General features: G+C 49.2%; 1 protein-coding gene across 1 annotated transcript; it reads left to right on the top strand.

Annotated features, from left to right (window-relative positions):
- Positions 1-20,636: 20,636 nt before the first annotated feature.
- Positions 20,637-21,517, top strand: LOC123131170 (transcription factor IBH1-like 1). Its single transcript, XM_044550903.1, has one exon. It carries the CDS (start codon positions 20,868-20,870, stop codon positions 21,336-21,338), a length of 471 nt encoding a protein of 156 aa, XP_044406838.1. The 5' UTR covers positions 20,637-20,867; the 3' UTR covers positions 21,339-21,517.
- The last annotated feature ends 4,244 nt before the right edge of the window (positions 21,518-25,761 follow it).

Below are 25,761 nucleotides of genomic sequence, written 5' to 3' on the forward strand. Positions count from 1 at the left end.
GAGAGAGATCCAGCGATGGGCTACGAGGGTTTTCTCTTCACCCCGTTCCAGGCGGAGGAGGAGCAGGCGGAGGCGTTCGTCAGGGCCACCAGGGCGGAGCCGGAGAAGGAAGCGGCGATCCTCAAGGCCAAGGAGGAGGCGGAGGCGGACCAGGAGCAGGCGTCCCTCAAGGCCAAGGCGGGGAAGGAGTGCGGCTCCAAGAGGAAGGCGGAGGAGGACCACGAGGAGGCACCGCCGGCAGTTGACGTGATGATACAATTTAATGGCGAGGATGACTCGGAGGACGAGTTCTACAAGGCGTGCATGGCGGACGACTCGGACGAAGGCCCGGATGCGCGCTACGCCAAGTGCAAGGCGTGGTTCGAGAGCCGCATGGAGGCCTGCAACGCTCGCCACCCTTGGTTGGTGGGCAAGGGCAAGGTGGCGGATGCTGATGCTGATGCTGATGGGTCTCTTGTGGTGCGAGAAGCTGAGATCATTGCTCTTGTGTGCAGTTCACCAATGCTATGCTATCTACTACTCCCTCCGTCCGAAAATACTTGTCATCAAGATAAATAAAAGGAGATGTATTTAGATATATTTTAGTTCTAGATACACCTCTTTTTATCCATTTTCATGACAAGTATTTCCGAACGGAGGGAGTACTACCAACCATGTATCTATACCTATGTATTTCTACTAGTTGTTCGTGTGCTCATAACATCAGAAACAATCACATATCGCCGAAGAATAGATTAGATACTCGGGTTCAGGAGGTCACAATAATATTACTGTAGTAGATAACACAGAGTTATTAGATTATCGGTTGCACAGGCCATTGCTGGTTCATCGGCGCCTAACTTTGACCTAGTAGTTTATAGAAAATACTTATTTATATCTGCAGTACCAATATAAAAATATGAAGCTACATCTTATGATGATTCTAATGGTGTATGTTTGGCATTTCAGATGTAAATGTTTTTCTCCACAATCTTGGTCAAGGTTTGTGGTCTTCGACTTTTCAAAGAATCTATATTCACTACATTATGAAACAGATGGGGTATGAGGATAGACACACAATATAATCTATGTCAAAAAAATAGCACAAGCACACAGAATTTGACGGTGTGTGCAACGTCTGGGTGACCAGTGTGTGGTATTGTAGTGGTATCAACGAGGAGGAGCCCAGAGAGGGATATAACCATATTGATAAACCTTGTTAACAAGCCTCAGTGTATTGTCTCGTGCAATTTCTTACTCTTCGGATGTCAACTACACATCTTGAATTATTCTAAAATCGATGTGGTGAACATTTGGTATGTCTGATTCGGCAAATACCATTAAAAATGTGTAAAATATAATGGATGTGCTTTGGTTTATATGAAAATCATCTGGTTTACATGTAATTTATTGAGTTAGTTGAAATGTTGAAATGTATGCGATTATGGTTAGATGGTTGGCTTCTGCATCAGTGTCCGCAGACTGGTCCCCCGGTCCGCGGACGAATGGGTCGCTAGGTTTTGGGGTTAGTGTTGGAGATGCCCTTCTGGACCCTAAGAGCATCCGCAGGCGCGACTCCTCAAACGCGTGTCCGCATACACTGACAGGGCACTCCTCAATTTCTGTCTTTCACATCCGTGTATTTCATATCCCTCTATATTCATACTAAGCATGAAGGGGAATAAAAAGTGCGTAGATCATCACACGGACTATTAAACTAACATAGATATGCATATTCCGATCACCAAAAGATCCCCAAAGGCTAACAACAGACAGGTTCTATAGTACTAACAACAAATTAACGATGGAGACAACAGAGATTCACCATTTCCTCACCGGGCCTTTGCCCTTCCTGCCGCCGGTGTAGCGGTAGGTGTCCACGTCAGGTGGTGGATCGTCTGAGTCATTGGAATCGGAGCCGTGGTCATCATTGTCATCCGAAGAGGAATCAAAGACGACGATGAGGCCCTTCATCTGCCGAACGTCCTGATCCTACTGCTGCTTGAGCTTAGCCACCCTCGCCGCCTTCGCCACCTCGCACTCCGACTAGTCAATGGCTAGCTGGAGCGTCTTGGCGTTCTTTCTCCAAAGCCAGCGAAGGTTCGTCTCCGCCACCGTAAGCGAATGACGGTAGACCCAAGCGAGGAGCCACTCGTCCTCGTCAGACTCCATCAGCAACCTACGGAGGCAGCGAACGGATTGCTCTGCCGCGTCCTTCTCCCTTGCCTACTGCCTCTCATGGCAGGTGGCGCATGCCTCCGATTACGGCACGCGCACCCACGGGGCTGGCGGTGTGCGGGCACTTGCACCCACGGTTGCCCCTGCGGAGTAGCGGCCGGTGCGGAAAGGTGACGACGGAAAGTCGGCACGGACTAAGCAGCCCTTGCGAAGCTGTGCGTTGGCCGAGAGGGGCCAGCTCCGGCATCCGCGATGCGCCAGTGGAGACAGCGACATGGCAGATCCGAAACTGGCCCCCATAGCCACCTTGGACCGCTCCAGTGCAATGCGGAGGGCCAACTCCTCGTCGACATCGAGGTCGGAGTCGGAGCGGCTGCCGCAGCTTGACATGCTTGCCGGAGTCGTTAGATTTGATACAAATCGAAGATATCGAAGGAAAGGAGAAGAGGGGACGGAGCAAGAGCGGAGAATGAAGTGAGCTAGGGTCCTGAATTGGGGTTTTCGTGGGGGCGAGATAGGATTGATGATGGGCCGGACTGAAATGACAAATGCGCCAAGGCCAGTTTGAAAAGTCCGGATTGGCCGGTTATTTTGACTCGTCGATGACCGGTCGGGGGCGGTTGGAGGCGCGTGGCTGTAGATGCATTCAAGGTTTTCATTTCCGGCAGACCGGCACTGTACGTCCGTCCGCCCGGACAAACCAAAAAACACACCACATGCGAACCAACCAAGCGGAAGTTTCCGAGATCTTGCATCGGCGTCGGCCGTGCACTCGTACTACTACTCGATCAAAAAGTGATCGCTAGCCCTCTCGCTACATAGTACATTTCTCCTTTTCGGCAACCTGCAACCTTTTTCTCGTTTAGTACTCCTACCGGCAAATGAAAAGCGAATTATGCATGGCATGCACTTGGTTACCAGTAACATGCCTCAGTCACCTCTACTGAGAGAGAATATAATTGCAAAAAGAAATACTACTAATCTAACTAATTGATCGAGTGTTGTACCTTGGCCAGTACTCACATGCGTGCGGCCACCATACGGCGTCGGCCGGCGCGCTCATAATTGGAGGGACTGCGCATGCCCGTGATCTCACTAGCTACACGTAACACGTGGGCAAAGCTCACCGGCTCAGATTTTCCAACGGCGCCGGTCGCGGCACGCCGATGTCTGCACGCACGCATGTCTCCGGCGGACACAGATCCACCTGTTCTGCCTGTAGATTCGCCAATAATAACTCGTACCACGAATTGGTGCATGCATGTATCTACGGACGATCAATCAAGTGAACAACTGTGCAGGTTAAGCCAAGAGACTGACCGTGCGCGGGCGCTGGGCCACTGGCCGGCCGGCCGACGCCAAGGTTCCCGTGGACGCACGCATGCGTGTATCTCACACAGCAATCATGGGTTCATGGCCATGGCACATACGTACGGCGCCGTGGTACGCGTCTACACGACGGACAGAGATACGTACGTACCTCTTGTCTTGCCAATAATAGCCGTATATCAACATTTGGTTTGTAAGTTAGTATTGGCGTACATATGGAACTGCAGACAATCAATCATATGACCAGCTAACCCCATGTGCAAATTAAGCCTATAACTGCGGACAGGGATATACTACCACATGCATGTTGTTCTGCCTGTAGATTCGCCTATAACTCGTAGTCCCAAGAATTGGTGCATGCATGTGTCGACGGACGATCAATCAAGTGAACAACTGTGCAGGTTATGCCAAGACCACGAGACCGGCCGTGGGCGAGCGCCGGGCCACCCGCCGGCCGACGCCGAGATTCCCGTGGACGCATGCATGCACAGCAATCATGGGTACATGGCCGTATACGAACGCAGTCTCAGCTGGCTACTCAACGGCGCGGTGGTAGGCGTGTGGACGACGGACAAAGATACGTACGTACTTACCACTTGTTGTTCTTTTTTTTAGATAAAAGGCGAGAGCCCGACTTTATAGATAAAGCCACCAGGCAGAGTCACAACCATCACAAGGCATCACATAAGTTTAACATAAAACGGCTAAGAAGTATGAGTACAAGGCATCCAGTCTATCAAGGCGCGCAGGCCAGCCAAACGAGCAGCCAAACCACTAAGAAACCGTCCTCCTGGAGCGCCGCAGCAGAGAAGAAGCCGTAGATTTCATTTTGGATAGCATATCGTCGAACGCTTCTAGGTCCCCATCCTTAGTCAATGATCTCCACTGCTACAAAGAGACATTGGCTTTAAATAAGCAACTCAAAGGGTTAGCCGGAAAAATGTGTTCAATAGTGAACTTGTTTCTAGTAGTCCAAAGTTACCAACAAATCGCAGCCCAGCCCACCATGAAAACCCGCTTAGACCGGCCTGCTAGAGAATTAATACAACGCCGAAGATCCTCAAAAGAGGATGGGTTCCAATTAACACGAAGCCAAAGTCTAATGCAACTCCAAATGAATTTAGCCAAAGAGCACTGGAAAAAGATATGCTCGGTATTTTCCAGGGCACCGACAGTTGACAGCTGTCAGAACCCGACCCGTTCCTCTTCTTAATCTGGTCAGCCGCGGGAAGTTTGCGACGAAGAGCTTGCCAAAGGAAGATTTTGATCTTAGGAGGGATGTGGGCAGACCCAAATGTATTTAAACTTGTCAGTGCGGCCACCAGCGATAAGTTTCGAATACGCCGACTTAACAGAAAAACGCCCCGAAGAGGAATGGGGCCAAAAAACGGAGTCCTCTTCCTCCGAGAGCAGGGGGAAGCAGGCAGTAAGGCGTTTCCAATCTTCCAACTCCACAGGGGAAAGAGAACGCCGGAAATCTAAAACCCAACCCTGAGCCGAGAGCTCAGAGATAGAAATCTCGGGGTTAGCACAAAACAAAAACAAAATCGGGTGAGCCACCGCAAGCGTGGTGTCCCCTACCCACCAATCTAACCAAAAACGAGTAGATTTACCGTTATGAACAACGAATTTCACAAGGGACCGGAAAATCGGTCTAATACTAACAAGCTGACGCCAAAATTGAGAGCCACCAGAAGAGGGAGCGAACATAGGGCTCGAGGAGGGGAAGTATTTAGCTTTGAGAAGGTTAAGCCAAGCAGGGCGATCATCAAGGAGCATAATCTTCCACCACCATTTTAACAAAAGGCATTTATTCATGATTCTGGTATTAATGATGCCAAGGCCCCCCATGTTCTTAGGTCTGCAAATGAGGTCCCATTTAACCATCCTATATTTGCGTTTGTTATCGGAGGAATTCCAGTAAAAGGCACCCCTGTGCTTATCGAAGCCCGAGTGAGTCCCTTCGGACAGAAGATAAAAGCCCATTAGAAACATCGGGAGAGAGGAGAGGCAGGAGTTGGTAAGGGCAACCTTGCCCGCCTGAGAATTATAACGGCCTCGCCACGGCAAAACTCTATTGCCAACTTTAGTCACAGCCGGGGCAAAATCTTTGGCCAAAAGCTTAAGAGGGGAAATGGGTAAGCCCAAATATTTGAGAGGAAAAGCTCCGAGAGAGCAGTTCAAAAGGTGGGCCACCCTCTGCGCTTCCGAGACAGGTACCCCAGTCACAATGACCTTGCACTTAGAGAAGTTGATTTTAAGGCCCGACAGAGCTTCAAAGCAGAGAAGAAGAAATTTCAGATTCGTGATGGAGTTATCATTAAGTTCAACCATAATGATGGTGTCATCCGCATACTGTAGGTGAGAGATGCCATTAGGAATAAGGTGGGAGCTAATAGGCGAGATGTGACCAGCAGCCGCAACACGTGACAAAATGTGAGATAAAGCATCGGCCACAAAATTAAAAAGCAAGGGAGACGCCGGATCTCCTTGTCTCAGGCCCCTACCGTTCGCAAAGAAATTACTGGTATGTCCATTGACAGCCACCGCCGTGTGGCCACCAGTGACAAGTTGCATCCAGCGGTGAACAACCGAACCATCGAAGCCCTTGGCCAACAAAACTTGGCGAAGAAAACTCCAGCTCACCGAGTCATGCACCTTTTCAAAATCAAGCTTAAGGACCACAACCTTGGTGTTCTTACAACGAAGGTCATGAATTATCTCATGTAAGCAAAGCACCCCGTGCAAAATGAATCTCCCCTTAATGAACGCAGATTGGAAAGGGCTAATGACCCGATGAGCGATCGGAGAAACCCTAGTAGCCATTCCCTTGGCAGGGATCTTAGCAAAATTGTTAATCAAAGCAATGGGCCTAAATTGGGAGATCAAGTCAGCGCCTTTGACTTTAGGAATGAGGGTGAGAACTGCGTAGTTAAGTCTCGAGATGTCAACAGTCCCCAACCAAAAGCCTTGAGTTATAGCCATAATTAGGCCTTTTAGCTGAGGCCAGAATTGCCGGAAAAAAGGAATGGAAAAACCGTCAGGCCCTGAAGCCGCATTCGAGTTGGCAGAACGGATCGTCTCAAAAATTTCCTCTTCCGTGGGTGGGATCAGCAAACTGTCATTATCAGTGTTCGAAAGTTGATCCAGAGGAGACCAAAAGGACGAGGCCAGCTTAAAGCCTAACTCAGGGTTAGCCGCTAGAAGGTTAGAGAAAAAATAAACCACAAGACGCATAATCACCAAAGGGTCAGAAACCCTGATGCCATCTATCATAAGGCTATCAATAGTGCATATCCGACATCTACCGTTAGCAATAGCAAAGAAGTAGGACGTGGGCGAGTCACCCTTTAAGGTCCAGTTGATAGTACCATGTTGTTTCCAGTACACTTCCTCTTGCCTATGAATGCCCAGCAGCGCCTCTTCTAAACCATACCGAGTTTGCCATTCATTCGAGGATAGCCCAGAGCTATCGGCGCGTTCATCCAGAACGCCAATTTGAGCCACCAACCTAGCTTTGTCACGCCTTGACTCAGCGTAGTGGTTTTTAGACCAGCCTCTAAGGAATCTATGAAGGAAATAAGAGCATTGATGCCAGTCATCCATCGGGCCAAAAAACGGCGAGTAGAAGAAAGGAAAGTCAGAATCTTTTGTGCCACCAACTCATTGAAACCCTCCACTTGTAGTCATGAAGCATCAAACTGAAACCTCGTGAGACCCATTGGGCGCGTACCATCATCTAGAATCAAGGGGGAGTGATCAGATCCAACACAGGCAAGGGCTCTAAGACTGACACGGGGGAATAAAGAATCCCACATAGAACAAACAAAAACCCTATCAAGAACAGAACGGATGGGGGGTGTTTGATGGTTAGACCAAGTGAAACGGGCTCCAACCCTAGGAATCTCACGAATAGTCGTGTCCCTAATGAAAGCATTGAAAGCATCAGCCAGAGGCCAAGAGAAGTTAGACGAGCTCTTGTCAGTAGGGAAACGGAGCATGTTAAAATCGCCCCCGATCAAGAGGGGTAGCTGGCATGATTCAATTTTAATACTAAGCTCGTCCAAAAAGGCATAGGACATCGCGTGGTCAGCCGGACCATATACCACCATGATTTCCAGCAAGGAATTGAGAGATCAAAGAGAAACCATCGTGCTAGCCCAAAAAATGCCATGATAAAAAGCCACAAAATCAAAAGTATCTTTTTTGGAACCAAGCAGAAAACTATCCGAATGACCAGTCGAGGCCACAAAATTCCAATGAAATCTGTCTATCCCAGCAATGGCTGATAATTCGCTCGAGGAAAAGGAAGATTTGATAGTCTCAACAAGGCCAATAAATTCTACGTTTTCAGACCGAACCAAGTCTTTAAGTTGGTCCCTGCGCAGCGCCGAAACCTCTAATGTTCCAGAATAAGGCCTTCATCTAAAAGACAAGTTTTTAATACAAAGACTCGACCTGCTCGGTGCCATGCAGGGTTTTGCATGCTTCCCTGCCCCACGTTTAGAAACCACCAGGGGAGCTTGACACCTGTCATCTCCCCCCTCTGAAGGAAATATGCCCTAGAGGCAATAATAAAGTTATTATTTATTTCCTTATATCATGATAAATGTTTATTATTCATGCTAGAATTGTATTAATCGGAAACATAATACATGTGTGAATACATAGACAAACAGAGTGTCACTAGTATGCCTCTACTTGACTAGCTCGTTAATCAAAGATGGTTATGTTTCCTAACCATGAACAATGAGTTGTTATTTGATTAACGAGGTCACATCATTAGTTGAATGATCTGATTGACATGACCCATTCCATTAGCTTAGCACCCGATCATTTAGTATGTTGCTATTGCTTTCTTCATGACTTATACATGTTCCTATAACTATGAGATTATGCAACTCCCGTTTGCCGGAGGAACACTTTGGGTGCTACCAAACGTCACAACGTAACTGGGTGATTATAAAGGAGCATTACAGGTGTCTCCAAAGGTAGATGTTGGGTTGGCGTATTTCGAGATTAGGTTTTGTCACTCCGATTGTCGGAGAGGTATCTCTGGGCCCTCTCGGTAATGCACATCACAAAAGCCTTGCAAGCATTGCAACTAATGAGGTAGTTGCGATATGATGTATTACGGAACGAGTAAAGAGACTTGCCGGTAACGAGATTAAACTAGGTATTGGAATACCGACGATCGAATCTCGGGCAAGTAACATACCGATGACAAAGGGAACAACGTATGTTGTTATGCGGTCTGACCGGTAAAGATCTTCGTAGAATATGTAGGAGCCAATATGGGCATCCAGGTCCCGCTATTGGTTATTGACCGGAGACGTGTCTCGGTCATGTCTACATTGTTCTCGAACCCGTAGGGTCGCATGCTTAAGGTTACAATGACAGTTATATTATGAGTTTATGCATTTTGATGTACCGAAGGTTGTTCGGAGTCCCGGATGAGATCACGGACATGACGAGGAGTCTCGAAATGGTCGAGACATAAAGATTGATATATTGGAAGCCTATATTTGGACATAGGAAGTGTTCCGGGTGAAATCGGGATTTTACCGGAGTACCGGGAGGTTACCGAAGCCCCCCGGGAGCCATATGGGCCTTAATGGGCTTTAGTGGAAAGGAGAAAGGGGCAGCCCAAGGTGGCTGCGCGCCTCCCCCTCCCCTAGTCCTATTAGGACTAGGAGAGGTGGCCGGCCCCCCTCTCCCTCTTTCCCCCTCGGGGAATCCTAGTCCAACTAGGATTGGGGGGGGGGGAGTCCTACTCCCGGAAGGAGTAGGACTCCTCCTGCGCCCTCCTCCTGGCCGGCGCCCCCCTCCCCCTTGGCTCCTTTATATACTGAGGCAGAGGCACCCCAGAAACACACAAGTTGATCCACGTGATCTATTCCTTAGCCGTGTGCGGTGCCCCCTGCCACCATATTCCTCGATAATACTGTAGTGGAGTTTAGGCGAAGCCCTGCTGCTGTAGTGTATCAAGATCGTCACCACGCTGTCGTGCTGACGGAACTCTTCCCCGACACTTTGCTGGATCGGAGTCCGGGGATCGTCATCGAGCTGAACGTGTGCTCGAACTCGGAGGTGCCGTAGTTTCGGTGCTTGATCGGTTGGATCGTGAAGACGTACGACTACTTCCTCTACGTTGTGTCAGCGCTTCCGCAGTCGGTCTGCGTTGGGTACGTAGAGAACACTCTCCCCTCTCGTTGCTATGCATCACATGATCTTGCGTGTGCGTAGGAATTTTTTTGAAATTACTACGAAACCCAACAGTGGCATTCGAACCTAGGTTATTTATGTTGATGTTATATGCACGAGTAGAACACAAGTGAGTTGTGGGCGATATAAGTCATACTGCCTACCAGCATGTCATACTTTGGTTCGGCGGCATTGTTGGACCAGACGACCCGGACCAACATTACGCGTACGCTTACGCGAGACCGGTTCCCCCGACGTGCTTTGCACATAGGTGGCTTGCGGGCGACTGTCTCTCCAACTTTAGTTGAACCAAGTATGGCTACGCCCGGTCCTTGCGAAGGTTAAAAAGGAGTCTATTTGACAAACTATCGTTGTGGTTTTGATGCGTAGGTGAGATTGGTTCTTGCTTAAGCCCGTAGCAGCCACGTAAAACTTGCAACAACAAAGTAGAAGACGTCTAACTTGTTTTTGCAGGGCATGTTGTGATGTGATATGGTCAAGACATGATGCTGAATTTTATTGTATGAGATGATCATGTTTTGTAACCGAGTTATTGGCAACTGGCAGGAGCCTTATGGTTGTCGTTTTATTGTATGCAATGCAATCGCGATGTAATGCTTTAATTTCATCACTAAGCGGTAGCGATAGTCGTAGAAGCACAAGCTTGGCGAGACGACAACGATGCTACGATGGAGATCAAGGTGTCACGCCGGTGACGATGGTGATCACGACGGTGCTTCGGAGATGGAGATCACAAGCACACGATGATGATGGCCATATCAAATCACTTATATTGATTGCATGTGATGTTTATCCTTTATGCATCTTATCTTGCTTTGATTGACGGTAGCATTATAAGATGATCTCTCACTAAATTATCAAGAAGTGTTCTCCCTGAGTATGCACCGTTGCGAAAGTTCTTCGTGCTGAGACACCACGTGATGATCGGGTGTGATAGGTTCTACGTTCAAATACAACGGGTGCAAAACAGTTGCACACGCGGAATACTCAGGTTATACTTGATGAGCCAAGCATATACAGATATGGCCTCGGAACACGGAGACCGAAAGGTCGAGCGTGAATCATATAGTAGATATGATCAACATAGTGATGTTCACCAATGAAACTACTCCATCTCACGTGATGATCGGACATGGTTTAGTTGATTTGGATCACGTGATCACTTAGAGGATTAGAGGGATGTCTAACTAAGTGGGAGTTCTTAAGTAATATGATTAATTGAACTTAAATTTATCATGAACTTAGTCCTGGTAGTATTTTGCAAATTATGTTGTAGATCAATAGCTCGCGTTGTTGCTTCCCTGTGTTTATTTTGATATGTTCCAAGAGAATAAATTGTTGTTCTGTTTACATGAATAAAACCTTATATGGTTACACACCCAATGAAAATAGTTCGTTGGATCTCGATCGTAGTGATACACATAATCATAATATTGAAACCAAAAGATGCAAAGTTAATAATGAGAGTGCAACTTATTTGTGGCACTGCCGTTTAGGTCATATTGGTGTAAAGCACATGAAGAAACTCCATGCTGATGGGATTTTGGAATCACTTGATTATGAATCAGTTGATGCTTGCGAACCATGCCTCATGGGCAAGATGACTAAGACTCCGTTCTCCGGAGCGAGCAACTGACTTATTGGAAATAATACATACTGATGTATGCGGTCCGATGAGTGTTAAGGCTCACGGCAAGTATCGTTATTTTCTAAACTTCACATATGATTTGAGCAGATATGGGTATATCTACTTAATGAAACATAAGTCTGAAACATTTAAAAAGTTCAAGGAATTTCAGAGTGAAGTTGAAAATCATCGTAACAAGAAAATAAAGTTTCTACGATCTGGTCGTGGAGGAGAATATTTGAGTTACGAGTTTGGTGTACATTTGAAAAATTGTGGAATAGTTTCGCAACTCACGCCACCTTGAATACCACAGCATAATGGTGTGTCCGAACATCATAACCGTACTTTATTAGATATGGTGCGGTCTATGATGTCTCTTACCGATCTACCACTATCGTTTTGGGGTTATGCATTAAAGACAGCTGCATTCACGTTTAAAAGGGCACCATCTAAGTCCGTTGAGACGACACAATCTGAACTGTGGTTTGGCAATAAACCAAAGTTGTCGTTTTTTAAAGTTTGGGACTGCGATGCTTATGCGAAAAAGTTTCAACATGATAAGCTCGAACCCAAATCGGAGAAGAAAATCTTCATAGGATATCCAAAGGAAACTATTGGATACACCTTCTATCACAGATCCGAAGGCAAGACTTTTGTTGCTAAATTCAGAGTTTTTCTAGAGAAGGAGTTTCTCTCGAAAGAAGTGAGTGGGAGGAAAGTAGAACTTGATAAGGTAATTGTACCATCTCCCTTATTGGAAAGTAATTCATCACAGAAATCTGTTCCTGTGACTACTACACCAATTAGTGAGGAAGCTAATGATGATGATCATGTAACTTCAGATCAAGTTACTATCGAATCTCGTAGGTAAACCAGAGTGAGATACGCACCAGAGTGGTACGGTAATCCTGTTCTGGAAGTCATGTTACTAGACCATGACGAACTTGCGAACTATGAGGAAGCGATGATGAGCCCAGATTCCGCGAAATGGTTTGAGGCCATGAAATCTGAGATATGATCCATGTATGAGAACAAAGTATGGACTTTGATGGATTTGCCCGATGATCGGCAAGCCATAGAAAATAAATGGATCTTCAAGAGGAAGACGGACGCTGATAGTAGTGTTACTATCTACAAAGCTAGAATTGTCGCAAAAGGTTTTCGACAAGTTCAGGGTGTTGACTACGATGAGGTTTTCTCACTCGTATCTATGCTTAAGACTGTCCGAATCATGTTAGCAATTGCCGCATTTTATGAAATCTGGCAAATGGATAAAAAAACTGCATTCCTTAATGATTTACTAAAGAAGAGTTGTATACGATGCAACCATAAGGTTTTGTCAATCCTAAAGGTGCTAACAAAATATGCAAGCTCCAGCGATCCATCTATGGACTGGTGCAAGCATCTCGGAGTTGGAATATACGCTTTGATAAGTTGATCAAAGCATATAAGTTTTATACAGACTTGCGGTGAAGCCTGTATTTACAAGAAAGTGCTCCCACTACATCATTTCTGATAAGTATATGTGTATGACATATTGTTGATCGGAAATAATGTAGAATTATTCTGCAAAGCATAAAGGAATATTTGAAAGGAGTTTTTCAAAGAAAGACCTCGGTAAAGCTGCTTACATATTGAGTATCAAGATCTATAGAGATAGATCAATCTATAGAGATAGATCAAGACGCTTGATAAGTTTTTTCAATGAGTACATACCTTGACAAGATTTTGAAGTAGTTCAAGAATGGAGCAGTCAAAGAAAAAGTTCTTGCCTGTATTACAAGGTGTGAAGTTGAGTAAGACTCAAAGCCCGACCACGGCAGAAGATAGAAAGAGAATGAAAGTCATTCCCTATACCTCAGTCATAGGTTCTATAAAGTATGCCATGCTGTGTACCAGATCTATTGTATACCCTACACTGATTTGGCAAGGGAGTACAATAGTGATCTAGGAGTAGATCACTGGACAGCGGTCAAGATTATCCTTAGTAGAATAAGGAAATATTTCTCGATTATGGAGGTGACAAAAGGTTCGTCGTAAAAAGTTACGTCGATGCAAGTTTTGACACGGATCTGGATGACTCTAAGTCTCGATCTAGATACATATTGAAAGTGGGAGCAATTAGCTAGAGTAGCTCCGTGCAGAGCATTGTAGACATAGAAAATTGCAAAATACATACATATCTGAATGTTGCAGACCCATTGACTAAGCCTCTTCCACGAGCAAAACATGATCAGCACCAAGGCTCCATGGGTGTTAGAATCATTACAGTGTAATCTAGATTATTGACTCTAGTGCAAGTGGGAGACTGAAGGAAATATGCCCTAGAGGCAATAATAAAGTTATTATTTATTTCCTTATATCATGATAAATGTTTATTATTCATGCTAGAATTGTATTAATCGGAAACATAATACATGTGTGAATACATGGACAAACAGAGTGTCACTAGTATGCCTCTACTTGACTAGCTCGTTAATCAAAGATGGTTATGTTTCCTAACCATGAACAATGAGTTGTTATTTGATTAACGAGGTCACATCATTAGTTGAATGATCTAATTGACATGACCCATTCCATTAGCTTAGCACCCGATCGTTTAGTATGTTGCTATTGCTTTCTTCATGACTTATACATGTTCCTATAACTATGAGATTATGCAACTCCCGTTTGCCGGAGGAACACTTTGGGTGCTACCAAACGTCACAACGTAACTGGGTGATTATAAAGGAGCATTACAGGTGTCTCCAAAGGTAGATGTTGGGTTGGCGTATTTCGAGATTAGGTTTTGTCACTCCGATTGTCGGAGAGGTATCTCTGGGCCCTCTCGGTAATGCACATCACAAAAGCCTTGCAAGCATTGCAACTAATGAGGTAGTTGCGAGATGATGTATTACGGAACGAGTAAAGAGACTTTCCGGTAACGAGATTGAACTAGGTATTGGAATACCGATGATCGAATCTCGGGCAAGTAACATACCGATGACAAAGGGAACAACGTATGTTGTTATGCGGTCTGACCGATAAAGATCTTCGTAGAATATGTAGGAGCCAATATGGGCATCCAGGTCCCGCTATTGGTTATTGACCGGAGACGTGTCTCGGTCATGTCTACATTGTTCTCGAACCCGTAGGGTCCGCATGCTTAAGGTTACGATGACAGTTATATTATGAGTTTATGCATTTTGATGTACCGAAGGTTGTTCGGAGTCCCGGATGAGATCACGGACATGACGAGGAGTCTCGAAATGGTCGAGACATAAAGATTGATATATTGGAAGCCTATATTTGGACATCGGAAGTGTTCTGGGTGAAATCGGGATTTTACCGGAGTACCGGGAGGTTACCGGAGCCCCCCGGGAGCCATATGGGCCTTAATGGGCTTTAGTGGAAAGGAGAAAGGGGCAGCCCAAGGTGGCTGCGCGCCTCCCCCCTCCCCTAGTCCTATTAGGACTAGGAGAGGTGGCCGGCCCCCCTCTCCCTCTTTCCCCCTCGGGGAATCCTAGTCCAACTAGGATTGGGGGGGAGTCCTACTCCCGGAAGGAGTAGGACTCCTCCTGCGCCCTCCTCCTGGCCGGCGCCCCCCTCCCCCTTGGCTCCTTTATATACTGAGGCAGAGGCACCCCAGAAACACACAAGTTGATCCACGTGATCTATTCCTTAGCCGTGTGCGGTGCCCCCTGCCACCATATTCCTCGATAATACTGTAGCGGAGTTTAGGCGAAGCCCTGCTGCTGTAGTGCATCAAGATCGTCACCACGCCGTCGTGCTGACGGAACTCTTCCCCGACACTTTGCTGGATCGGAGTCCGGGGATCGTCATCGAGCTGAACGTGTGCTCGAACTCGGAGGTGCCGTAGTTTCGGTGCTTGATCGGTTGGATCGTGAAGACGTACGACTACTTCCTCTACGTTGTGTCAGCGCTTCCGCAGTCGGTCTGTGTTGGGTACGTAGACAACACTCTCCCCTCTCGTTGCTATGCATCACATGATCTTGCGTGTGCGTAGGAAATTTTTTGAAATTACTACGAAACCCAACTCCCTCGTCCCCACCGGCCACAAATAATGGGGCGCCCGAACCCACCCCAGCCACCTTGGCTTTCGCAATATCAGCCCGGGCTATTTCATTTGCCCTAATAATACCAAGAATAGACGAGGGCGATCCCAAGCTAGAGTCTAAGCAAATACCCACATCATCTAAAATTTTGAGCAAGTGATCATCAGCTTGTGAAGGAAGAACTAAACGCACAGGAGAGGAAACCGTGGGGAGGGATGGGAGGGGGCTGGGAACGAACCTGAAGGGGGCAGATCCCGAGCCGTAGCACGACGAGCAGCCCTATCGACCACCCGCTCACCGCAGTTGGAGACGTGGCCGCTCTTGCGGGCCGTGGACGAAGGCGAGCGCATAGGCACAGGGCGAGCACGACTGGGGGAAGCCGCAGCAGAGGACGGGCCCGGGGCCGAACCCAGATCAGCATCAAGCCTTTGGCAGAGCCCAGCCGCGGACTTCCTAGAGTCACCAGAAGCACGGCTCTTGGCGGAGTATTTCTTGACAGAGGATTTCTTCTTCTTCTTGGACACAGCGGGGCCAGCCGGGGGAAGATCTTCAATGCCAGACAAGGAGGGAGAAGCGGGACGGGCAGGAAGATTGGAGCACACCACCGAGAAAGGCGTGCCCTTAGCCCCACCTGAGGCCGCATCCCCTCCGCCCAAGCCAGGCACCGAGTCCTAGGCCCCCCTGCCAGCAGGCGCATTCTCCTTTAGCATATCCTGATCTTCGGGAGAAAGCCCATCCCACTCCGACTGGGTGAAACGAGGATCGGTCCAATGCATGGAGTCGTCGGGGCATCCATCCCCATCTTTTCTCTTGTCGCCATTGCCAGAGGCCGGAGGCGGGGGAGGAGGAGGAGGCGACACCGGACCTGAGGCCCCCTCCACCCGCACCCGGAGCCGAAAGCCACCAGCCGCAGGGAAGACATCAATGGCGCCATGGATGCACAGTCGGTCAACACACCAGACCCGAAGCCGGGTCGGCCCCAGGATGGCCAGAGAGTCTTGGTCCACTTCAATAGGTTTCCCGATGAGAACCCCGAAAGCCATGAGTAACGCCGTGGTGCGCATGTTAGGAGGGACATCTTCAACCAGTACCCACACATCAGACAGAGAAGAAATCGCCTTGGACCCGTTGGAAGCAGCTTTGACCGAGACCACAAGTTGATTCAGAGGCAGCGTGAAGCTAGTGCAAGAGGAGATCATACGGAGGCTCTCTTTGGAAGGAAAAGTCGCAGCAAAATCAAACTCAGAAAGTTGGCGAATTTGCCAATCCCAACCACCCTCATCCCATAACTGAAGTTCGTCAAGAAGGGTTTGGGAAGAAATGCATTTATCCTGGACGGAGATAATGCCAACATTGGAAAGCGACGGAATAGGGGCTGCCTCCGGGATCCCCCTATCTAAAGCAAAGAAAGAACACCCAGGGAGGCCGGTGCCATAATGAACAAAAGCGGGAGGCTTGACACGATTCTGACAGCCCACCGTGAGGTGACCGTCTTCTCTGCAAATGAGGCAAAAGGGAGGGTTTTCACACCGAGATTGGAAATGGCCGGGGCGGTGACACGCGAAACAGGTGAGGATGGGGTTGGAGACTTGGGATTAGGGAGGGATGCGACCAGAGCCACGAGGAGGAGGAGGACAGATACCGTCACCTGGCGAAACAGGACCAGATCCAGAGCCCCGCCCGGCAGCAGGACCAACAGGGCAGCGGACCGGGGCCCCCGACGCGCCTCGGGGGAAGAAGCGGGACGGACCACCCCCAGCCGCCACCGGAGCCCGCAACGGAGCGACGCCCCGGGGAGCAGCACCCAGCGGAGGAGACGCCTGGGTTGGCCCCGACGAGCCCGCCCGACTGGCCGCCGCCGCCAACTCCCAGGGATCGACCGCAGCCGTAGGAGCACCAGATACGGGAGGGAGAGGCACCGACGGGCCCGACCCAGAGGCGCGGGGAGACACGCTAGACGACGCCACCGCCGACCCCACCTCCGGGGCGAGAGAGGCCTGAAGCTTCGCACGAAGAGCCGCTTCATACTCTAGATCCACGGCCGCCTCGCCGGAGCCATCACGCCCCCGCTTCTGCCCGGAAACCGCCTCACTGGAGGATGCACGGGAGCGATCCATCGCAGCCACCGCCGCAAAGGAGAGGGAGAGGGGAGGGGGAGGAGTAGATCTGGTGAAGCGCCGAATGGGTAGACGGTGTCGAGACAGATCTGAGGAGGAGGCAAGAAACCCTAGAAATGGGGGAACCGCACCCCTCCGCACCCATAAGTACCCTGACCGAGCCATGCCCGACTCGATAGAAGGCCTCACTGGAGGGGTGGGCTGGACCTGGGCCTCCCGCGGCCCAGAAACCAGAGAAGGAAAGGGGGAAATCAGACAAGGACGCCAAGGCCAACACTGAGAAAGGCCCATCCGGCCCAGCAGCACCCAGCACGGCCCCCACCACAGGCGGGGGAACCAGCGCCGCCCCCGATCCCAGATCTAGGGTTGGCACCAGCGCTGACGCCGCCAGAGCGAAGGAGACCGCATCGGAGGGCGAGCAAGCAAGGGGACCCGCCGATGGCGGCGCAGCCCCATCCACCCCAACGGACACCAACGGAACCGCAACAGGGGACCAGCACGACGCATGCCGGCGACCACGCGAAACGCGGCGCCACCCATCCACATCCACGACGGGCCCGACGGGCCGCCCCCGCCCCCGGGCGCGAACTTACGTCGGCGACCCGCCGCCGCAGCCACAGGGGAACAACACACCGGGATAGGGCGGGGAGGAGTAGAAGGAGCCTCAGAATCCTCCCGGAGCCATCGGAATCAAGCGCCCAGAACTTATTGGTCCGGAGAGGGACGATGCGGCCAGAGCGAGAAGGGGAGATCAGGGAGCAGGGGGGAGCGGCACGCGACGCCGGAGCGGAGCCCGGAGGAGTCCGCGGAGGGGAGGGAGGGGGAGGGGTCGCAAGGGGCAGGGACGCCGCCGGGGCGGAGCCAGAAGCAGGTGTCGCCACGAGGGGAAGGGGGGAGGGGGGAGAGGCGAGCCATCCCTCGAACGTGTTTTTTTCAACTTTTGCCACTTGTTGTTCTGCAATAAAATTGGGGCCGCTTTTGGGGTGAAACAGACATTGCGCGGACGAACGGGCCGTGTGCCGTGTCCTCCCCTGGCCCGCCCATCGGTGGCATAAGGACCCCTTTTTATATCCACCCCCTCCCCCTCCAGCCGCACCCCCTCCACTCTTTTCCACTCTTGCCCCTAGCCGCCGCCGCCGCCGCTGCCATTGCAGTTGTGCAGCTCGGACGTGCGTTCGCCCAGCCCCCTTCCCCTCGACGCCCCCGATCTACCCAACTACGGCCACCTGATTTGCGCACCCCGCGACCAGATTAGGAACGGATCCAATCGGTCTTGAGCTCGCCCGGCTGTGGGAGGCCGCTCCGCGCCATGGATTGGCCGGGCACCGGGCCGAAAGGCCCCGGCAAGGCCGCAAGGCCGCATGCAAGTAGTGGCTCCTCCTCTAGCCGCTCGGATCTACACCTTCGATGGTCTGTCGGCAGATACACGAATGATGCTCGGTCAGGTTCAGTGCTAGCCCAAAAACTCGTCGGCGCACCGTTGTCACTCATTAAGTGCGACGACTGCTCAAAGAAGGTCGTGCGCCGCGTGTCTACGACATCGGAACATTTCGGATGAGTGTTCATCAAGTGCTTAAACGATGGGGTATGTGCTACTTTAGCTTCAGTTGTGCTCTCAGATTTGACTAGTTGTGCTAACTTAAAAAATTTATTGTGTAGAATGGATGCAAGTTTTGGTATTGGGAAGAAGAGTATATCGATATATTGATAGAGCACAATCTAGTAAATGTCCGTGCACTTTTAGCTAGGAGACTAGTGCCTATGCACCCATTGTCTAAATACACATGAGACTAGTGCACTTGTTTCTAGAATAGAGGCTAGACATGAGACTAGATGTGAGGAAGCAACGTCTATTTCTTTACACTCAAAGAAGAAAGAAGCATGCAAGATCGATCATCCTTCATAGATCAACAATGAATGCATTGGGAAGACACTAATCCAACTTACAAGAGCAGTTATGAAAGTTTGATATCTTCTAAAATGTATTCTTGTGGTTCTTGTTTTCTTTGGTCTTTCTTTTCCAGTCAAAATTTGGTGATGTATTCCCATGTATCAAATATCAATAATGAAAAAGAAGTTATGGGTTTGCAAAGAAAATTACACACGTACAGGATGCGGCCAGATGCGTCCGCGCGTTGGGCGCACGGTCACCGCATCCCAGAAACTATCCGGACACGATCCCATTACATGCCCTACCCAAACAGAAAATCCGGATAAAACAGACGTCCGTTTGGGGTCGTACGATGAAGTTGGCCTAACCCATGTGCAAATTAAGCCTATAACTGCGGACAGAGATATACTACCACATGCATGGTCTGCCTGTAGATTCGCCTGTATAACGGGTAGTACCAAGAATTGGCGCATGCATATGGATGTATCTACGCAAGTGAACAACTGTGCAGGTTATGCCAAGACGGCAAGACCACGAGACCGAGCGTGGGCGAGCGCCGGGCCACCGGCCGGCCGACGCCGAGATTCCGGTGGACGCATGCATGCACGTATCTCGCACAGCAATCATGGGTTCATGGCCGTATACGAACACACTCTCGTCTTGCCACTCAACGGCGCCGTGGTAGGCGTCTGGACGACGGACAAAGATACGTACGTACCACTTGTTGTTCTGCAATAAATAGTCGTATCATCATTTGGTTTGTATTGTTGTATGTATGTATTGGCGTACATATGGGAACTGCATGTGCAAATTGAGCAAGTAAACCATGTGCCACGTATGTACGGCCCAGCGAGCACCGGTCCACTCTGAGTCTCTGAGATTCCCATGGACACATGCATGCATGCATGTATCTCGCACAGTACACAGTGCACACTAACACACAGGACACAGCGATCATGTGTGGCGTATACATCAGCCCGCAAGTGCACCACGTACGGAGGTCGTAACACGTCGCCGAGTGGTCGCTGCTCTCACGTACGTGCGCCGAATGTGGACGACGTGGGGCCTTTGGACCCTTTGCCTCTATCATGTGGCCATGTGCATGCACGTGCACTGTCCCCTCACCAACCAATCAAAGCCCCATCGCACTGCACACACATGCACACACACACATGAACACACGATCATGCATATCTCCTCTCCCTCTCTCCCCAACTCACACGCACCAAATATATCTCCTCCAAGGACAGCTCATTAGCGTCCATATATATATGTGTGTGCGTGCGTACACTGATGCATACTACACACAATCGAGCTTGTACTCCGCATGACAAAAGCACCACACGCACGGCGCACTACAGTTCACGCCAAGTTCGCGATAAGGTTTCTTGCTCCCTCATCATCATCGCCGGCGGTTTGTTGGTTGTAGCTACCTTGGTGTCGTCTGCCTAGGTCCCTCCCTTATCATGCAAGGCTCGATGCAGTTCAAGCGGGCGCTGCTCAAGAGCCTGCTCCTAGGTCTCCGGGAGCGTGGCGTCGCGTCTAGGGAGATGGGCTTCCTCGAGAGGAAGCGCGCCATCAGGCGCGCCGCCGACGCCGCCCTCGTCTCGGCCAGGGGCTCCGACGCGACGCGTTGGAGCCAGGCGCTGGAGACGCAATGTCGGCCGTCGACGAGCAAGAGGGTCTTGAGGAGGTGCCACCGGCCTAGGCCGAGGAAGGCCGGCACGGCGGCGAGGCCGAGGGGCTCGGCTGGCGTCGTCGCGAGGGCCATGCTGAGGAAGAGGACGCAGGTCTTGAAAGGGATCGTCCCGGGAGTGCAAGCCGTGGACGATGAGTGCACGCTGCTGGGCGAAGCCTTGGACTATGCCGTGTGTCTCAAGGCTCAAGTTGATGTAATGCAACTTCTGGTGAGGGCTCTTCAAGCTCCGAAACAATAGCAAGGGAGTCTCTTTGCGTGTGCGGAGTTCGTGGAGATAATGCTTCTCTACCTTCGTTCGACAGCAACTCACAGCATGCAGTGAGAGGGTCAGCGATCATGGATATGTAATATTTTTAGTATGCCAAATTGTCATGTAAAATATTATGCATATAGCTATATTATGCTCCCTTCTCTCTAGAGTTACCATAATCGGTCTGTTCAACAATGCATGTCATATACGCGCACATCAATAATCATTTTCATTATGAGCATATATTGGTAAAAAAAAAGAAGTTAAAGGACCTGTTGCATGCATGCACTCCGGTGAAATTGAAATTCTCCGTGAAAATGTGGAGTTTGTCCAATGGATAGAGTCGGCCAAGATTTTGCAAATGTTCAAGTCGATGGTACTAATCGTCTGATAATCTTGATTCTTCCCATTCTTGAGCAAATCTCAATGTGGAGACTTGCATCTAATGGCTAGGGCGTCGACTTGGATATAAGAAAAATCTTAGCCAACTTAGTTTTAGGGAAACCGAAAGCTATACCAAGTAAAAAAAAAATCATGAATATGCAGGATTGCGTATCATTTCATTTGTAGGTGAAGAATGAAACAACTTCAGAACTACGTACACAAGATGGTGTGGTTGCCAGCGCATGAGCATAACAGGGATAGGGATGCTCAGCCCTACAAAGTCTACGTCTCGGCTAACAGTAGGTAATTATGCGTGGATAAAACATTAATAGATAAATTTAGAGAAAATTTATTTTGATTTATAGAAGATGAATAGACAGATTTAGAGAAATTTTACTTTCATTCTAAGATGTTTCCTATTTCCTATCGAGTAGAGTCAACAATAGCTCGAGGAAACAGTTCACTATAACTATTGCTCTGTATGATTGAGAACAGTGTGGGTGCACATGCGCGTAGGCTCACAATACTTTTGATTAGACCTGAATAATATTTCATTCATAAAAAATGGAAACATGAAGATCCTTTTCAATCATATGTTTGTTCTGTTATCTGAAAAAAAATATCCAAGAGGGGACAAAGAGCTGTCGATTGTGTCCACATGGACAAAACAGCAATTGCAATATGCGCCAATCTCCTGACTTTCAGATAGCTACCAAGTTGACCTTGGAGCATGCAATTCTTGATTTCAGGAGTCACAACGACATGTTTTTGGGAGTTACTATTTTTTTTTGCAAATGTTAGGGGTACTATATTATAGTAATATTATGCCATTTTGGAAAAATATATGGGTCCTAAATTCGGAAACCGTGAGAAGAGGATAAAGACCATCACCTGAACCATGCCGCTTCGCCACGGCAAGCAGACAACGGCGGAGCTATGTATAGGGGGGCGTGCCCCCCCCCCCCCCCCCCCCCCAACTTTAATTTTTTTTACTAGGTATGTAATGGCGCTGCGCTTTTGGATGGCACATGCCCATTTGAGACAACTGTAGCTTTTGGAAAGCACATGCCCATTCTACGTAGAAGGCCACAAGCCCATTTGAGACGCCTGTGCCCGAACCTGCTTGGAGCTTGGCTGCTTCACCCTCTTTTCCCCAACCACGCTCACCGCTCGGGCACGGCTGCTTTCCTCCGTCGCCTGCTGGCCTGCTCCATCCATGAACCAAGCAGCCACACTGCCATGACGCCCATGCCGAGTAGAAGATCGCCTTTGATCTGCGTGCACCAAAGAGGTCGTGGGGGAGGAACAAGGGCACACCTGACACGGTCATCTTTGGCTCTTCCCAATTGGCCGGTGGTCGTCGCCGGCCGGCACGCCACCCCTCGTCGCAGGCCGTCCCCCATGCGAATTTGGTCTACTTGATTTTCCAAGTGCCATCTACCCAGCTCAATTAAATCCTAAACTACTGGATCCCCTTTTGCAATGTTGCTTGTACGATAAATTGGGGGCAACACTAAATTTTGGTATATCTTGTATGAGTTTGACTAGTAATTTAGCAATTAGCATGCCTATTCATTTGACCTAATTGAGGATATTTTGACGGAACTCAAGAGCATCAGGGATAGGAAAGGTGATTTGTAGTACCACCCCTTTTGTAGGTGTTAGTTGTCTCATAGAACATCTTTCAAGTTTGAAGGCCGAGCGGCAACTTGTATACTTTGGTGTGCTTAGTTCTGTTATGAGCATAAATATTGCTAATCATACATGTATTTTGCGATCAATATGGGTAATACAAGTATAAATTTTCGTGGAGGCTACAAGTTATGGTTTGTTGAACTTGGTTCATTTTTTTGGCCCCCCTATAGATTCTTGTCAAGCTCCGCCACTGCAAGTGGAGTTTTATCTTCAAAGGTAGCTAGAGCATTTCAGAGGTGGGTGGTCCAAGAAAGGATCGGTGCATGGTAGAGCGCACAGTAGGCCAACCCGACACAAAAAAATCATGAGGAGGCCAGGTGCCATGACATGATGTTTGGAAACACCGACAATGAATACGGGAGGACCTTCCGCAACTCGGTACATGCTAAAGTTTTGTCGGGACTAGATTTTCATCAAAATGGAACTTTCCAATTTCCATTATGGGCCGTCTTCGAGGCTACCAAAAGCATTGGATCCGAGCAAATAAAAGGGTCGGGAATTCAGCACCCAATGAGTTCTTTACCAAGCCACGGGTTGAGCCAAAAGAGGGTACCCTCTCTATCACCTATGCACTCCCTCCCGAAGGATATATAGCCCCATCATATATATGAGTAGGCTAAAGAGGCCAGAGTTAATGAGCAGTGTCTTGCTGCCCTTGGATGTGAACCTCTTGTGCCACGTCTCTGCCTTTGCCTTGACCCGCTCTATTAGCGGGTCAAAGTCTCGGATCAGAATCTTAGTGTCGCAGATCGACATCCCAGGTATGTGGATATAGAAAAGGGACAACTTAAAGTTGTGGTTGTCCGCAATTTGCTGCTCCTCCTCAGCGGGTAAACCACCAGCAGCCATGGGAGAATTTCTCATGACAAGTCTAATGGCGTATTATCACTTCATCGATAAACACATGAATAGCCGAATTTAGAGAAATTTTGCTTTAGACATTTTATGATGCTTTCTACCTCCAAGTGAGGAGAGCCAATAATAGTTTGATGAAACAGTTCACTATACCTATTGCTTTGTATGATTGAGAACAGTGGGTGCACATGCATGCGCGTAGGTTCAGATTGCTTTTTTCTATTAGACCGGAGAAATAATTCATTCATAAATAATGAAAACATGAAGAACCTCTTCGCGTAGTCTATCATATACTTGTTCTGTTATCCAAATAAATATATCCACACGAGGGGACAAGGAGCCGTTGTGTCTACATGGAGAAAACAGCAAGTGTAACATGCGCCAGTCTCCTGATTTTCAGTTAGCCAGCAAGTTGACCCTGGAACATGCAACTCTTGATTTCACTAGTCGCAGCAACATGGTTTGGGGAATTACTATTCTATACTAACAAGATTTTATCTCCTTTTCATGACGTATACATACGGAAGTGTACACATGCTTAGGAGCTTTGAGTTGACAGTCAATAGACGTGCATGCACATGGAGTACTGCACAACTAGCTTGATTCCTAGTATTCAATTAGCAATCAATCGTACTCCCTAGCCATCGAGTATCACCGTGCTGAACGGTTTGGGCCGTCCTGCACTTGTTGGTGATTTGCTAGATCTCTATTTCTAATGTCTCAGTTGGTAGGCTGCGTTTCGGGTTTTATTTTTGTTCCACCATTTTCGTCCGGTTTTTTTTTCATCCTCCCTCCCACCTCTTATCGATCTCCCACACCCCCACCTCACCCGCACGCAACAAAAAAAAACCGCACGCAGAAAAAAAACACTCGTGCGATCACGATCCCATCCCCTCGTGCGATCACGTACTCCCGAACCCCTCGCGCGATCCTGATCCGTTGCGCCCTGACAGCTTCGTAGCCACCGCCGCCGCCGCCGCGGACGACCTGACGGACAAACCGCAATCGGAACTCGTGCGTCCGCCCTCTTTCAGGTTCCTCCCCGCCGCCGCCGCCGACCTCACTGACAATCCGCCGTGGGATCTCATGCGGGGCCCGATCACCTGCGTGATAGATCTATTTGTTGGCCCGTGGCAACCCTCCACCTGCAGCTGCCGCCCACGCCCGCACCCCGCACCACAGCCCCCTCCGCAAGTTCTCATCGCCGCCACCGATTTCTCGTTCTGTCATGCTAGGTTGAGCGCCGGCCGGCGCTGGTCGGCCACGGAGATGGCCGTCTGCGTCGTTGTCCTTGGGCTGAGATGGGGAGGGGCGGTCGAGATGAAGAGAGGAGGGAGAGGGAGACGGCGAGCCCATGGAGAAGCGCAACCAAGAGCCGTCCCCGTCATCGTCCTTGGGCTGAGAAGGGGAGGGGAGGACGAGATGAAGAGAGGAGGGAGACTGAGACAGCGAGCCCATGGAGAAGCGCAACCGGGAG

Source organism: Triticum aestivum, chromosome 6A (assembly GCF_018294505.1).
Source record: "Triticum aestivum cultivar Chinese Spring chromosome 6A, IWGSC CS RefSeq v2.1, whole genome shotgun sequence".
Taxonomy (NCBI): Eukaryota; Viridiplantae; Streptophyta; class Magnoliopsida; order Poales; family Poaceae; genus Triticum; species Triticum aestivum.